At 40.1% G+C, this 16,244-nt stretch overlaps 1 protein-coding gene across 2 annotated transcripts in view; it reads right to left on the bottom strand.

Annotated features, from left to right (window-relative positions):
* Window positions 1-3,442: 3,442 nt before the first annotated feature.
* Window positions 3,443-16,244, bottom strand: part of LOC114356231 (zinc finger protein 526) — a 70,108-nt gene continuing 57,306 nt past the window's right edge. The window contains exons 1-2 of one of the 2 annotated variants that reach the window (XM_028309313.1): window positions 10,238-10,494; window positions 3,443-8,985 (exon numbers count right to left, since the gene is read on the bottom strand). In XM_028309313.1, the coding sequence (XP_028165114.1) occupies window positions 7,110-8,985; window positions 10,238-10,272 (1,911 nt within the window). In that variant the 5' untranslated portion in view covers window positions 10,273-10,494 and the 3' untranslated portion in view covers window positions 3,443-7,109. Of the gene's footprint in view, window positions 8,986-10,237; window positions 10,495-16,244 lie in introns of those variants that run through there. The other variant, XM_028309314.1, reaches the window with a different exon arrangement.

The following is a 16,244-nucleotide window of genomic DNA, read 5'->3' as shown; positions in this document are numbered from 1 at the left end:
TTTGTGTACTTTTTTTACTAAAGCAACCCCGTAACCAATGTATTTAGTTAAGTGAAGACTATTCTACGCATTTCTTTTAGTTAATTTATCGATGACCAAGGATATTTTCCATTTTCACATAATATTACCCTGGGTACTGAATAATACTTACTTGCGAAGCTCGTTAAGCACCCCGACATGCCCTCAATACAATTTTGAATAATGTTAATGTCCATAAATTTCCAGAAATAATAAAAATCTAAGTTGAACATAAAAATGCAAATCGAACACCAAAGCCACGCGAATCTCAATTCAATCTCAATAGCAATTAAGTTTACATTTCCCCATATAATTAAGTATCGGACATTAATATTGAAATGAGGGGACACCGTTTGTTATACTTTAAATGCATTTTTCTCTTTTACACGCAAAAATGACGATTTCCCCTAAAAATTAATGTCCTGCACGCGGCCACCCCTATTTGCATTGTATTTAAACTTTTTTCGAATCGGCAGATGTCTGTCGAATTTAATGGCGCGCGATTTTGACAGAACGTATAATTTTTGGCGCGCACAATGACAGCTCGCGCTCCGTTCAGAAATTTCGCGGAAAAAAGTTAATATCGGGTATTTTATTGAACCCTTTTCCAAAGGATTGCATTCAATTACACTATCACGCGCTAAAAAACATAATAAAGGGGTCCCTTTTACGCATTTTTGGAAAAAACATCGGGGTGTATGTAGGTCACTGGGTGTAGTACTTAGCGAATTAAAGTTTTTTTTTATATTTTTTCGAAATAAAAAAGCGGCGCGCGTATGTCACGTGTGCAAGCAAGGGTTTAAAGACGACAATGGCTTTTTAGAAAGTGATTTAGAGTTTTTTATTTTTTTGGAAGTGTACAACGGATTTACTTTTTTTGGGAAATTGGACTTTTTCGAAAAATGTTTTTTGTTTGGTTTAATAATAAGGTCGAGGGGACGCCGTGTCAAGATGTACGGCGGAAGGTGATTGATTGTACTCATTGTTATTTAATGCGAATAAAAAACGCATTAAAATGGCAACAGACCGTGAATGGAAGAAAACAAAAAGATCTTTTTTACGTCCATCTTAATTTCCTTTGTCATTTATTTATAGCCATAAAAAGAAAATCGTACAACTGACGTGACTTTTAAGTTAAAATTACATCTAAATATTGCAAATTGCAACTAATTTATTTTAAAAAAAGCTGCGTAAGTTTTAAATTTTCGCCTCTTGTCGCTAATTAAATAGTTACTAAGTAATATATATTTATTTTTGTTAATTTCTAAGTAGGTATACGAAGTAAGGGAATATTTTTATTTCACCCTAAGTTGATTTTTATGAGATAGACGCAAATGATTTATGTTAAAACTTGTAAAAACTATAGTAAAACAAGAGTGATAAAACTTCAAATCAGACATTTATTGAGAACCAAGTACCTACACAATAATTGGGGTTTTTCGTCTCTCCCTTCAAAAAATAAAACAAAAGCTAAACAGCTTATTTATTTATCCATTTACTTCATCAACAGCCCTTTACAGTCCACTGCTGGACTATGAGCCTCCTCCACTAAAGTGGAGGGTTTTGCCATAATCTCCACGCTTGGCAGGCGGGTTGGAGATCGCAGTTTAAAAGATTGATGTTTTTCAGAGAGCGCTGCTGCCCTTTCTCTGTTTGATGTGTAGTCCCTAAGTCGCCTCTTACGACACCCGCGGGAAGAGTAGGGGTTGGTGACAAATGTATTCTACTCTGCCGTCACCACACGGCTTATATACACGGCTTTTATCCATTTACTTACTTGGTCAATATCCACTGATGCGGTAGAGTCACGATCCATAATATTCTTGCAAGTTTTCTTCTTCCTCGGTCCCTCACTGATGAGGATCGCGACCACATATAGTGTTCCTCCACAGACTGCGGTCATAAGCTGTGTGGACCGCACGATGCAAACTCCCGCCCACCGTCTTCCTCACCGCGTCCGACCATCTCGTCGGTTCGTATCTTGCAAGTTTTATAGTTTTGAAAATCCACCTTAACTACTCTACTATCACCACTCCCTCACTCTATACAGAAATGTTCAAAAATTATCCGCATTAAAAATCCCTATTTTTGAACCGGAGTTCAAAAGTTACGAAGCGTGACGTCATGAGTAGGGTTAACACGCCGAAAAATATTGACACTGCCGCTCAATGCGACCTAACCCTCCCGCGTCCATGTTTTTTCAACATTTAACCCATTTTTCAACAATTTCTCATTTTTTCCCCCAAATTTCGTTTGACAGATGCACCCTGAGCGACCCTCGCGACGATTTTTAATGCTTGTCGCTTTTTAATAAAAACTTTTTTGACAAAAAACTGTTTTTTTCGACACTAATCTAAAGCCGACATTTGACGCGAACATAATCTTCAATTAAGAGTATTTTTGTCGTTTTTCCCTTGAAGGGACGTAATTGTGTGATTTATTTATTGATGATTTTCCGGATTGATGTAGGGTTAATGCGCGTGCCGCGTTTATTCCCGATTTCGATAACAGCTCAGAGAAAATAAAATAAAAAGTTATTAAAATCTCCAAAAGTGACGTTATTATCTTACAAACTTTAATAACTTTATGTAACAATAACCGGTGCTTTTTGTATGGAGTTTGACAGATTTTTGACGTTTGTCAAAGTTAAAGTAAGATAAGTTACTGTCTTTTTCTTTCATCTCAAACGACGTCGTCATTAATATTGGCCTGCCGAGGGAAATCATTAGGATTTTAATTCCATTTTGTTTCCATGCATTTTACAGTTTCGTTATGTTACTTAGAATTTCAATTTCCGAGATTAAAATACATCTTCTGCTCCCCATAACGCTCGGCTAAGCACTTTTTCTTGACTCCTAAAGGGTTTCATAACAACTATTTATTTCGTTTCTAGTATTTTTTTCATAATGATCTACATTTCAATTGCTAACACGAAAATTACCTACTTCTATTTTTCCAATATATTCGATAAAAGCTTCGAAAACTTTCACCCCTTTATTATAAAAAAGCTAAACCCGGGACGAACACTGGTTTAAAATGACATTTCCAGATGGTTTACTAAATGTCAATTTTTTAAACCAAAGTTCAACCAGTCTTTTTTTAATTAGGGGGTTAATGTTTTTCCATCTACTAATAAATATTTCTTATTGGATTTTAAGGTTATTTATTCAGCTTGTTGTATTATTTTTTTCAAGTCTGCTGAAGTCGATTTAGCCTCATTCTAAAGCTCATGTAAGTTGGAAGTATGTTTACTTCCAATTTTAATTATTATCTTGTTATTTTTGTTACTTGTCGACAACATTCTTCAGAAATAGGTATTTTGTCTTTCAGTAACTTTTACTACATAATTAAATTACTTTGAAAAGGTTGTAGAAAAGCGAAGAAAAACACAGTATTTGTATATTTAATTTATTGAATACGGTAGAAATGCTTCGTAGTAATTAATGGAAAACAAATAATCAACAGACGGATCTAGGAACATATACCGACCGGGACATAGTGTGGCACTTGGAATATATTTGAATATACACCATATTCACTTGTATAATGGATGTATATTTACCTCAAAAACTTCGTGGATTTCGTGCAATAGCCAAAACCATTCAACATTATAATTTGGTATGACTATTACACATTTACCATTACCTATAGTTAATATTGAATCATGTACATTAAGTTTGTGGTTTTACTATAATAAAATACGCGAACTTGACAGATTTACTGAAATTATATAAAACTGAGAAATTATTGTTTACGTACTTATTCGCAGAAAACTGATTTACAATTTCAAAGGAACAAGCCGCAATTATATATTTTTCCTTTTCCATTATAAGTGTATTTTGCCGGAAAAATATATAATTAATTAGCGTTTCTCATGCCCTTTCTGGTTACGAAATTATTAGTCACAACAAGACATCGTTAAATTAAATAACATTTTATGTTTATTACTTATTTCGAATGCCACAAAATGTCCACAGCATAAGGTTTGGCTTTCTCCCAAAGCCACAATATAATTCTCTTTATATATTTAAATATAATTTTACCCAATGTGGAAGTCAAAAGCTATATTTAATATATTCACAATAATCAACATGATTTGTACTCTCAATTTCATATAGCTTCACATGTTTGTACATATCTAAATATTATTTACTATTCATATAAGTGTAATCTGTTTACGTATTTAGTTTATCTATGCTAATAGAGGTCCACATTGGTAAAATATACAAAATAATTTGACTAGAAATAACACAGTTTATATAATTTGAAAAATTATTACATCATTCCGTAATATACAGTCGCACTTAAAAACTAAAAGTAGGAAATCAAATTACCGCAATGGGACTAGAAAAAAGATAATCAATTTAATATTAGTGTTACAATTAACTAATACTCACGAAAATTTAGTTATACTTAAACCTCTTGGCGAGATCGTAAAGGAACTTTTGGTAGAAAACGTAACAAGAAATTAGTTTGCGATGTCCTTCAGTCCAACCAATATGTAAACAATACTGAACGAATCACAAACTAACTTCATCATTAACTATCAACATTACTTAGGAAATGCAAATAGAAACAAGTCATCCCTTTGCTTACAAATAAAAGGGTTAAGCAAGGACCAACTTTAGGACCATCGCTTTATATGCACTACGTACAACCTAATGTCTAGGACACAAATACAAAAGTATGTTTATAAAAAGCGTTTGACAATTTTGCATACATAAATCACTTTTATACGTGTGAAGTTCTTAAAAAAATACACATTTTGAGAAAGCATTTAAAATAAGACAGACATATTTTATGCTAAGTATCAGAGGAATATTTTGATACACAGTCTTTGGAAACTTAATTGCGAATAACTTAAAATAAATTAATAGTTACATTAATCTTATAATTCTGTCAGTTGTATTAAAGACTAAATTCTACGGGAACAGAAATAGTTCATTTTCTATCACAATCTAACAAAACACCTTGCTGAATTGGTTTGTCTTTAAAAAACGACGATATATCATATTCCCCTTGGTATTGTCAAGCAAACTAAACGAAAGGTGCGACTGTACCGAGCTGCTTATGGCATTGTTCCCGAGTGGAGAATTTACTACTAAAGTTGTAACACTCCTGTATACCTTTCCACTACACTTAATATTAATTTGTACTGTAATTTATTTGTATTACCAATCACCGATACCGCTCATACTTTGGTATATTTGTACTATTGGTTCTTATGTCAGTCCATCTCGGGCTCAATGCGTAAGGGAAATAATTCTGAACACAACTTCAATACATTTTCACTACATCAATGACGCCGAGCCGTCATCGCTACCGACATTCCTAAATAGTAAAAATTTCGGCATTATCTCTAGATGTGGTTCTAAAATGCCACCCTTAACGGGAATGCGGGCGGCGACGAGGGCGTCGTTACCACGCGTACAATTTTTATTAATTTTGTTATTATTTAAAACGTTATTAATATAATTTGTTGTACCGCGCGCGGCGGCGCGACTCTGGGCGGGACTGGCCTTTGGCTGGGGGCAGGAAGACTTGTAGGAAGATGGCCTTTTAAAAGTAAACACGGAAAACTATTGTATACACGAACAACAAACTCGCCAACATTTAAAAGATCATCAAAACAATTTTCGCCTCTGGAAGTATGATTAGGAACTATGATTCGCGTCAGAATGTTGCAACTCTTCAACAAGAACGAGTGCGTCGCAGCATCGATGCGCGTTCAGATCAACTGATACTTCTTTACACTAAGTTTCAAGTTCAGTGTCTACAGTATCGAAAGCTTTACCCTGATTCACAATCACAACATCATATTACGATCAGGTAAGCCGTGAATGTCCCGAGCAGAGCCGACCGACCGCGACCTCTAGTTTTTAATTAAAATTACAACTTACGTACATACATAGGAACTTTCTTTCGAAGCTGCATGGTTTGTACAAGCTAACCTCCACACTGATCTACCGAATAATGAATTATTCAAACAAACGTTACATTTTACCCATCAAATTAGTCTTGATTATCAAGATAATAATATTGACGACTAGAACATCTGTCTCACTCATCTCTACTGTGTCTATTGCAATGTATATTTCAGTCTTTTGCAAATGGTGTTCTTAATTTACTGTACGTTTATCTAAAGGTCTGCGAAGTAGTTTGAACCCTGTACGATCGATTTTAAAAGTTACAGCTTTGTAAATGTTATAAATAAAGGAGTCTAAACCGTTTTCAATTGTGAAAGACTCACATTAGAGATGACTAAGACGCATAACGGCAGCAGTAACACATAAGTATCGAGTACGACAGAAATAAGTAATGCAAGCCCGGCCAGCGGGGGCAGAGCTGCGCTCCGGCCCGAAACAATACCCGTATTGTGTGTAAACAACTAAACTAAACGTCTGACCGAGCCTCCTGACCACATCTAATCAAATTTAATACTAAAATTACGTTTAATGTTGATCACTGCCCATAGTACGTATCTTTGTGCTTCGCCACTCGTAGCCAACAACAAATAGTACCGAGTGGCGCGCGCGGTCTCCGTCCGGCGCTCGCAGTAACTATATTTGTACTTTATCGTAACTCCAAAATATAATTTAATACAATAACAGCTAATATAAAACCTAACGTGAGGTAGAGCGGTTGCAGGGCTGCGCTCGCGCCAGTGATCAACATCGCGCACTACGCTATCGTGAGCGCACTCACCGATAATAATACGTTAAATAAATTACTTCTAGGGTGTATTTCTTCTCCCGATCGAAATCGACGTTTCAAAAACTCGTCTCGGACCGACCCGACGGAACATCGAGGAGATAATAATAAATAATCGAATTTATAAGCGGCAACGTTTCATATATCACCCGTTAATATAATTCTCAATATATGAAGTTAGACTCTGACAAAAAAAGAGGCCGGGGCCGCCGCGCGGTGTGGCGCTCGGCGCGGGCAGCTTCCGATTATAATTACGTCTCATAATATTTTTCAGCAATCGCTTGAAGGCACACAGCGTTAAATGTAGTCAGTAGAGTTCAGCGATCGTACGCGCGCGCCCGCAGTTGTAGTCGCCGGCGGGCGCGCGCCTGCGTCGGGCGTTAGGCGGGCGTGAGCGTGAGCGTGACGGTGGCGCGGCGCGTGGCGCGGCGGCGGACCGGCAGGAACACCAGCGCCGGCACCAGCGACAGCGCGCCGCCCGCCTCCTCCACCACGAACGGCTGCATCGTCAGCGGCGCCTGCGGGGCGCGCGGCACCGCCAGCAGCGCGCCCGCGCCGCCGTGCGCCGCCCGCAGGTGCGCCTCCAGCGCGCCGAAGCCCTCCGCGCGGAACTCGCAGCGCGAGCACGAGTACGCGTCCGCCTCGCCCTCGCCCTCCGCCTCGCCCGCCTCCCCCTCGCCCTCGGCCGGCTCCGGGGCCCCCTCCGGCTCGGCCGGCGGCTGCGCGTGCGCGCGCTCGTGCGCGAACAGGAACGCGAGCACGTCGGTCGTGAACGGGCAGTAGGAGCAGGCGTAGGGCTTGTCGCGCGCCAGCAGGTCCAGCGGGCGCGGCGGCGGCGGCGGGCGCGCGGGCGGCGCGTGCTCGGCCAGCAGGTGCGCGCGCAGCGCCCGCGGCCCGCGGAAGCGCCGCGCGCACAGCGGGCACGGCTCGGCCGGCGCGGCGTTGGCGGGCGCGGGCGGCGCCGGGATGCCGTGCGTGTTGTGCTTGTGCACGCGCAGGAAGTACTTGCTGCACAGCTCCTTGTGGCAGATGTCGCACGTGACGCCGCCCAGCTGCGTGCCGCTCTCCAGCGAGATGCCGTGCATGCGCTGCATGTGGGTGCGCATGAAGTACTTGTTGCACAGCTCCTTGTTGCAGATCTCGCAGAAGCTGGAGCCGCTGGAGGAGGCGCGGCGCTCGTCGGGCGGCGGCGGGGAGGCGGAGGGCGCGCGGGGGCCGGCCTCGGGCGCGTCGTCGGCGAGGCGCTCGGCCGCCAGCTCGTTCAGCTGCGAGATCATCGTTTGCAGTTTGCGCAGCTCCTCGCTCGCGGAGCCGGGTGATGCGGCGCCTCGCTCCTCCACGATCAGGTTGAGAGGACTCGTCTGCCCGTCGCGCAGGGCGGCCTCCAGTTCGTCCTCGCACTCGCGCTTCACCTCCACCATTTCCTCTGAATCAAACGGCGGAGGCAAAGAGTGCGACCTCGGTGGCGTGTCGGGGGCGACGGGCGGCGGCGCGGGCGGCGTTGTGAGCGGCGGCGGCAGCGGCGTGCCGAGCGGCGTGCCCAGGGGCGTGCCGAGCATGTTGGGTGGAGTGCCGAGCATGTTGGGCGGCGTGGCGGAGGGCGGCGAGCGGTCGGCGACGGGCGAGCGGTGCGCGGGCACCCCGTGTCGCCTCTCCCGGTGCGTCCGCAGAAAATATTTGTTGCAATACTCCTTGCAGCAGATCTCGCAGAACGCCTCGGGGTTGACGACGCCGAGCCGGCGCAGGATGTCGGGCTGGAAGCCGGCCTCGCGCGCTCGCCGGGCGGAGTCGGGGGAGAGCCGGCGGGGGGTGCCGCCGGACTCCTCGTCGGAGGCGCGGCGCGGCGGCGAGGGCTGGGCGGGCGGCGGCGCGGCGGGTTGGGGCTCGCCGCCGTCGTAGATGCCGTGCTTGTTCGCGCGATGGGTCTTGAGGAAGTATTTGTTGCAGAACTCCTTGCAGCAGAGGTCGCAGTAGGCCTCGGGGTTGAAGATGCGCGGCGGCTCGTGGCGGGGGAGGAGCCGGAAGGCGGCGAGCGGGTCGAAGGCCGGGAGCGTGAGCTCTCCGAAGGCGAGGGCGCTCTTGTAGATGTCGGCCATCTTGGCGTGCAGGTCGAGCGGCGGGGGCGCGAGGGGCTGCGGCGGGGCGCGGGAGGGCGCGGCCTGCTTGCGGCGCTTGCGCCCGGGGCTGCCGCCGCCGCTCTCCAGGTCCAGCTCGCGCTTCACCGCCGGCGCGACAGACATCGCGTCACCGCCGCATCTGGAATTGAGAAACGGAACATGTTATTGATGTGTTTTTCAAATTTCTTATCTAAATGGACTGGGTTGGAGATTTATCAGCAGCAGACCACCGGAAAAATGATCTAACGATGAAAAAACGGCTGGACTAGCGTAAACCAAAATTGACGCTCTAGGAGCTATTCAGTGTACAGAACAAACGCAAAAAAATAAAGAATATTACAAATTACAATGCAAATCCAAGAGCAACATTGTTTCTTTTGCTATAATTTATGAATAATAGAATACAGTTGGACTTGGATAGTACAAACGACTAGCCTTCACGAACAAGGTGGTCATTAATTTTAATGAAATTTCTGCACGATACGGAAAGAGATAATACTACGCATATTAATTTAGTCTTAATCTACTATCGTACTTGTGGTTATAAGTGCCACTTGTGGTCTAAACTGAATAAATATTTTTTTGATTTTGATTTTGATTTTGATTTTGTTACACTAATTAACTTATTAATATGTGACTTTGTCTAAGGTGTTTGGAAAATTTTAACAATTTTAATAAAAATGCGAATGTCAATTGCTAATTGCTAACAATAAAATTACAAGCGATTAAATCATATGAAATTGCTACACATAATTTGAACACAACAATTTACCCCTATTTTTTAAAGTTCTCATTGTAAAAATGAAACCACCCTTGTAGTTAATAGCATATGGTCAAATTGAACATAATGGATGAACAACACAGGGCCCATTTGAGAGCCTTGGGGTACTCCAAATCAAACGGTACGAAAATCATAAATCTTTTCATTTGTAAAATATTTACTACACAACGTGTAAACAATAAAGCTCTTTCATGTTAACGATTTTATAAAATGACCGTAACTTTAGAGAAGGGTGACTGTATCAAATGCTTTCGACTGGTCACTACTTATCATAATCATTCTCAAGCTGCATGTGTGTGCATAAGATTTGATTAGTTCAATAAAGATGAATATTATGAACATTTAATACAGAAATGAAACTTGAAATGTACCTATAACAAAACTTAGAAAGCGTAAAGGCCGCTTTTTGTTATATTTTTTTAAGAATAAAGTAATTTAGTGGGCCCGTATTAATTTATAAACCTTGTGTGAATAAATTGGAATTAATTTCGATTGTAAGTTCTTTTATTTCTCACTGATTATTTGTCATGTTTTTCACCTATTTGTTTACATTTCGTGAATTACAATGCTTTTGTTTATAATCGGTTTCCAATAAGATTTTGACCCTTACCTATTGTCTTGGTTAATGTACTGAGGTTCCTTCATTGGTCACAACAATATAGTCCGTAACACCATCATTTATTATAACTAACACATTAATTGTTTCACGTTCTTATGTCCTGATAAAAACATCAATTAAATAAATCTTTGGTTCACAGTTCTTTTTTTTTTATCTTAAAACTTTCTTAACAAAACTTTTCACTATAAACTTTTTTGGCTACGTCATGGGGCGATCGCGTTTTTTTAAATTTCGGGCACGTGCTATCGCGTGCGCTTGCGTTCAAAACTGGCGTGTTTTTAGATAAAAATGTATTAGAAACTTTTTTTGGGTGAAATGGCAAAAATCGGCCCCACCCGGCCGCCCTTGTCGACCCATTGGATGGGGGCCGGTGCATTGTCGCTAGGGTGGGCTTACATGGCGTAAGATTAGCGCGGGCTTAATAGCCAATTGTAAGGAATTTTTGAGAAAGTCAATTTAATTTATATTTCAAAATAAAATGTATAATGGAAACCTTCAGTCTCTTAAGTGATTTTGGATAGGCAACTTGTAGGATAAGTATGTATTGTAATTCCAATATCAATACACATACATTGCATTCCTACTTCCATTACTGTTTGCCCTTTCTATAAAACACAATATTTGCAGGCCCTGCTCTGGTCACTTGAAGATGGCACATTTTTTCCTCATCTTCTTGTGAGTAGGTATTGGTTAACGTTTATATCGATTTTCAATTCAATTATCGTTGCATCATTCTTTCATACTCATCGTCAACTACATGCCTAGATTGCTTTGTTTAATTTTAAAAAGACTATCTAAAATATCGAATACCTAAGTAAGATACTAAACCCCCGTATTCATGCATACGATGCTTGCTTATGTAAAGCAGAAAATTAAACGCACAGCGTTGAATAGAGCTCTGTGATGGGTTCGTGTGTCACCCAGTGCGTCCATGCGCACTGTGAGACCTCATAGTAATGTTTATGGATTTACGGGCGTAACACTAGTCAATAAGTTATATTTCATTGATACTACCCAACTACCAACTGTAGTCGATTAATAAAATATTTTAATTTGAATTAATCCGTTGACACAATCTTATGGTTCCCGATTCCATGTAAGCCGGCCCTTAACGCAAACAATACGCGTTGCTTTCCCGAAATTTGGAAACACTATCAGAAGGGCGGCCCTGTGCAAATACAGCCGTCTCGTTCGAACACACCACAATAATCGAAGTTATTATCTTCCATCCCCCTCGTCCGCTGTTCGATAACAACACGCCATAAATTCCAATCATTTGAAGAGCGCTATAAATTTGTTTTTAATTTTCTAAAAAAATTAAAAGGAAAGTTTTATTGAAGTATTTTTTTCATGGATTTATTCTTTACAACTTCTTACTTCATATCAAAAGTTTGAAATATGATAATAGTCAAAATACATTTAACAAAGAACCTTAGTTATCTGACAGTAACTTAGTAGGTCATTGATTAGGTACTAACCCTAATTTATCTAACAGTAACCTAGTAGGTCATTGATTCTAACATTATCTAAGACCTAGATTTGGCTATTAACTTTCCACCATCGTAAATTCACTGCAATTTATGGTCTCTATCTTTCATGATCTTAGCTTTTGAATAAATAAAATTGAATATTTCATGTACTTCTATTTGATGGAAGATTGTAGGCTTGGCGTCTGAGATAGACTAGATTTAGAAAGAGAAAGAAAGAAAGAAAATTTTATGACAGACATCAATAAGCAAAATAGAGCAGGGGTGTTGAAGAGAGCTTTCAAATGAAGCATGTCTCTACTACTGAATAGTTTATGGGACTATTCCCACCTCTCGTTCTGACTATTGCAAAAGTTATGTGTAGTCATGTGGAGCCAGGATCAATGGTTAAACACCAATAAAACATAACCATTAAAGATTTAGTTATACTTAGTTATTCTTGGGAAAAAAATAAAATATAATTCTTTGCCTGCTGCTGTTTTCCCGAACATTATAATTCGGGCCTTTTCAAGGCGAAAGTGAATAGGCACTTACAGGGCAGATTAGTGCCATCCTTGACTGCATCTCACTTAACACCAGGTGCTATTGCGGGCAGATACCTGCCTTGTTATGCATAAAAATTGCACTCGCAACGAAATTAATCAGAAGGACATCACATCTCGGTTTAATAAAGTCATTTTCTGTGCCCCATCTGCCAGTTAAATCTAGAATCTCCGCGCGTCAAAGGAGAATCAAACTCCTAACCACATCGATACCTATGCAGTTATTTTTGACTGCAACATTAGGGTGACTCAAGGATCGAAAAACACCTCTTCGCCCCTAAAAAGCAAAAGAAAAAATTTGCGAGAAAACTTAAAATTTAAAGTGAAACCTTGAACAAGTTAGTTCCTCATTTTCTTAAAAAATACCGCCAAAGTTTGTTCGAGTATTTTTTATTTGGAATAAACAACCAAGGCGGGCCGTGTTTTCATCATAATTTCTTCGGAAGTAAAAAGTTTTATATTAAAAAGTCCAAATAACAAGTTTAATTAGTTAGAGCGAAGTAGACATCAATTCGCATTATTACACTGTTATTGTAAATTAAGATTGCAAAGTTGATTGTTCTGGATTTTACATTTTTACGAGGTGCTTCAAAGCTTTCGTTTTAAACTTTGCTTTCCCAATATTCGGAGTTTTAAATTGTATTTCGAAAATTTGCCGTTAATGCAAAACAAGAAAGTTAACAAATAAAGAAAACAAATGTAAGGGTCTTAATACAATGAGATTAAAGAACCATGAAATAAGATAATAATTAGGCACTTACAGATTATGTACCAAAGTTTTAGATTTATCTATGTGTATGCACCATCCTAAACACCAGGTGCGATTGTAGATAGATATTTAGTTCAAAAGCTCTATTAGAATAAAATAGTCTTACTAACATAGGTATTTTCTTTGCAAAAGCTATCAATATTTTCATATTCCAGTAATAAAAATTTTATTGTTAAAGTTATCTGACTATTGAAAAATTGACCCTTACATAGCTTACCTACAAAACAAGACTTTTCTAAAGTCTAGCCCAGAAGGGCTTAAGTTTATTCATAATCTTTAGTAACTCATATTATTATCACTCGTATGCAATTTGGAATTCCAAAAATCGTTCGAGATCCCAATACAAATCTGAAGCTCAGAGACGGTCTAAATTCTATGACAATCCACAGAAAGCAGGCTTTTAGTTGGCCGATAGTACGGTCGGCTTCCAAATTGTATGAGGAATCAGCTGATACCAAAATGTTGTAATGTTGCGCACTTGTGCGCACTTCCATACATGTTCATATTGTTAACAGTCCAACCAACTATCGGCCGACTAAATATCCGTCTGCGGGGTCTCAATCGCCCGTATTCACAAACATTACTATGAGGTCTCACAGTGCGCGTGCACGCACAGGGTGACACACGAACCAATCACAGAGCTCTATTTAATTCTATTTACGCTGTGCGTTCGTTAAGCAAGCATCATTATTTTGTAAATACGGGCGTAATTTACCTACCCTAAGATATTTGACATACATTTAACTTACATCTTTCCATCTCTATTTGTGAGCAATTCATAGAAAAATGGGAACTAGTTTTAGCCTCTGGTCAGTTAGCGTTACTTGCTAGTCCCCATCAAAACACCCATTGTACTACACGATAACACCATCGATTGATCCATACATTTTAATTTGGGCTTATCAACCTTTATCTTTAAACTGACGTTGATAAAAATAAAATTTCGGCGTAAAATCAATACGTCGCCTGACGTGTGTACATACGCGGCTGTTTACGTAATACTAGTTCCGGATATGGCTTCGCTTGGTGAATTTCCGAAGGCATTTCGCGACACATTTGTGTATATACGAGTAAGTATATAATGCTTGCGTAGACTGGGATGGCGAATGTGGATATAAGTGTTAATATGTTAGATGGGGGTGGATTCAGACAGTTTATTGCGTTCAGAGGTAAAATACATCCATAGAGGTAAAATACAGGGTATTTCAGACCCGATCAGGAAGGGATGATTATGGTGCTGAAATATAAAAACAAAGTCCTGCATGGGATACTTAAAGAAATATAAAAAAAATCTGAGACAATTCATCATGAAAATTAAAGTAGGTTTTTTGAGTTGATTGACCCATATAAAAAGTTATCGTATTTGAATAAGAGAATAGTAGACATGTAAAGAAAGATAGATACTATGTATAACTTAAAGGAATTACTGGGCGGATTTCAATGAAAAATTTTTAAGTTGTAGCTTACTACCTACCCCACAACAGTAAAGAAACTTACTCATGTACCTACTTGTTTCTGTACCTCTATTACGAAAAACTTTCGAGTTCGTTTCGTTTGCGTATTCAAAGTGCCATCGAAAAATTTTGTATGAAAAATTAAACAGCGCCCCCTAGGGCGGCTATAATATAGGGGGCGCTGTTTAATTTTTCATACAAAATTTTTCGATGGCACTTTGAATAACTTTGAACTCGAAAGTTTTTCGTAATAGAGGTACTGAAAAGCACCCAGACTATTAGACAAGCTTGAGGCTATAACTATTTACAGAAATGTACGTATGTATGTATACAAAGTTTGTAGTAATATTTATTAGTTTTACCAGGTTTGACTTTTTTTTACTGTAGACAGTTAATTCTACAGTTGCAACCCATTCTGTCTGTCTGCCCCCCACAATACTAGCTCTATTGCATAATTATAAACATTTCAACAATCGTCAAAACTGTCAATTATGACCGATCCATCACGAGGGCACCTGGCGGGCGGGTGCCGGTTCGAGTCCCGATTGAATACAAACACGCCGCGACATGGGGACATAGGAGCTGTGGAGAGGACTGGAATAAAATAATTTTAAAAAATGTGGAGAAGTCAGATTAACAATTTTGTAAAACAAAAACGGATATTAATAGCTTGAAGCTAAGAGCTCTAGTAGGTACGCTTTTATGAATAAGGTTAGTTTCAAATGTTATTGGTATTAAAAATAAATATTATTATGTTTTCAAGTAGATTAGACTGCTTATTGATCAAAGTATTGAAGCCATGAAACGCATTAAGTATTTCTCTAGAATGCACAAAGTACCTATACGCCATAGTTATTTTTGTGGTGCAATAGTTTGCTGGCTAGATTTCTGAATAGATCCTTTGCAACTTTGATCTTTCTGAATAGATCCTTGTTCTTTATATACTAGCTTCAGCCTGCGGTTTCGCCTGCATTTGTATTATTTCGAAAGAGTAAACTAAATCTAAAGACATCCATACATCCAAGTGTGCACAAACTTCCGCGTTTATAATATTAGCATCTATAGACATATTCCTTGAAAGTTCGTCCCAAACGACAATTCCCTCCACTTCCTGCCAAATGCTCGAAACGAAACGCAAGAAAACCTTTAACTGACATTTGGCGCGACTCCGCGCGTCGACTCGGCGCCCGCATGTCATTCCGCCGCCATTATAAAATGTCGGCTGTAATCGCCCTTTATTTTTATTTTATTTGCCAACCCCCACCCTGCCACCCCCACCCGCCGGCCGATATTTCAAACTTAACGACGGACATAAAAATATCGCGCTGAAAAAATTCACAGGCCGGATAAACAGTTCTGATCACTTTGTTGTCGTAATTAAGGCTTGCGAGTTTACGATTGCAAGTTGAGGGTTGACAGTTGTTGTTATTTGAGTTTTTGTTTCTTGAAAACTTTATAGATCTGAGACTTTGCAACACTATTATATTAGGACTAGCGGCCGCCCGCGACTTCGTCCGCGTGGATCCCGTTTTACTCCCGTTAAATCCCGTCTTAGTGAGCACCTACGTTCTAAAAGGAATCCTCATGCAAAATTTGAGACTCCTAGCACTTATAGTTTTTGAGATTTAGTGATGAGTGAGTCACGTCCGTATTCTTCACTTGCTTAAGTGAAACAGAAAAACGAACGCACAGCGTTGAATAGAACTCTGTGATTGGTTCGTGTGTCACCCTATGCGTCCACGCGCA

The sequence above is a fragment of the Ostrinia furnacalis genome, unplaced genomic scaffold (assembly GCF_004193835.3).
Source record: "Ostrinia furnacalis isolate ACB-3 unplaced genomic scaffold, ASM419383v2 OfSCF2702, whole genome shotgun sequence".
Taxonomy (NCBI): Eukaryota; Metazoa; Arthropoda; class Insecta; order Lepidoptera; family Crambidae; genus Ostrinia; species Ostrinia furnacalis.
This window is presented reverse-complemented; position numbering and strand designations above follow the sequence as displayed.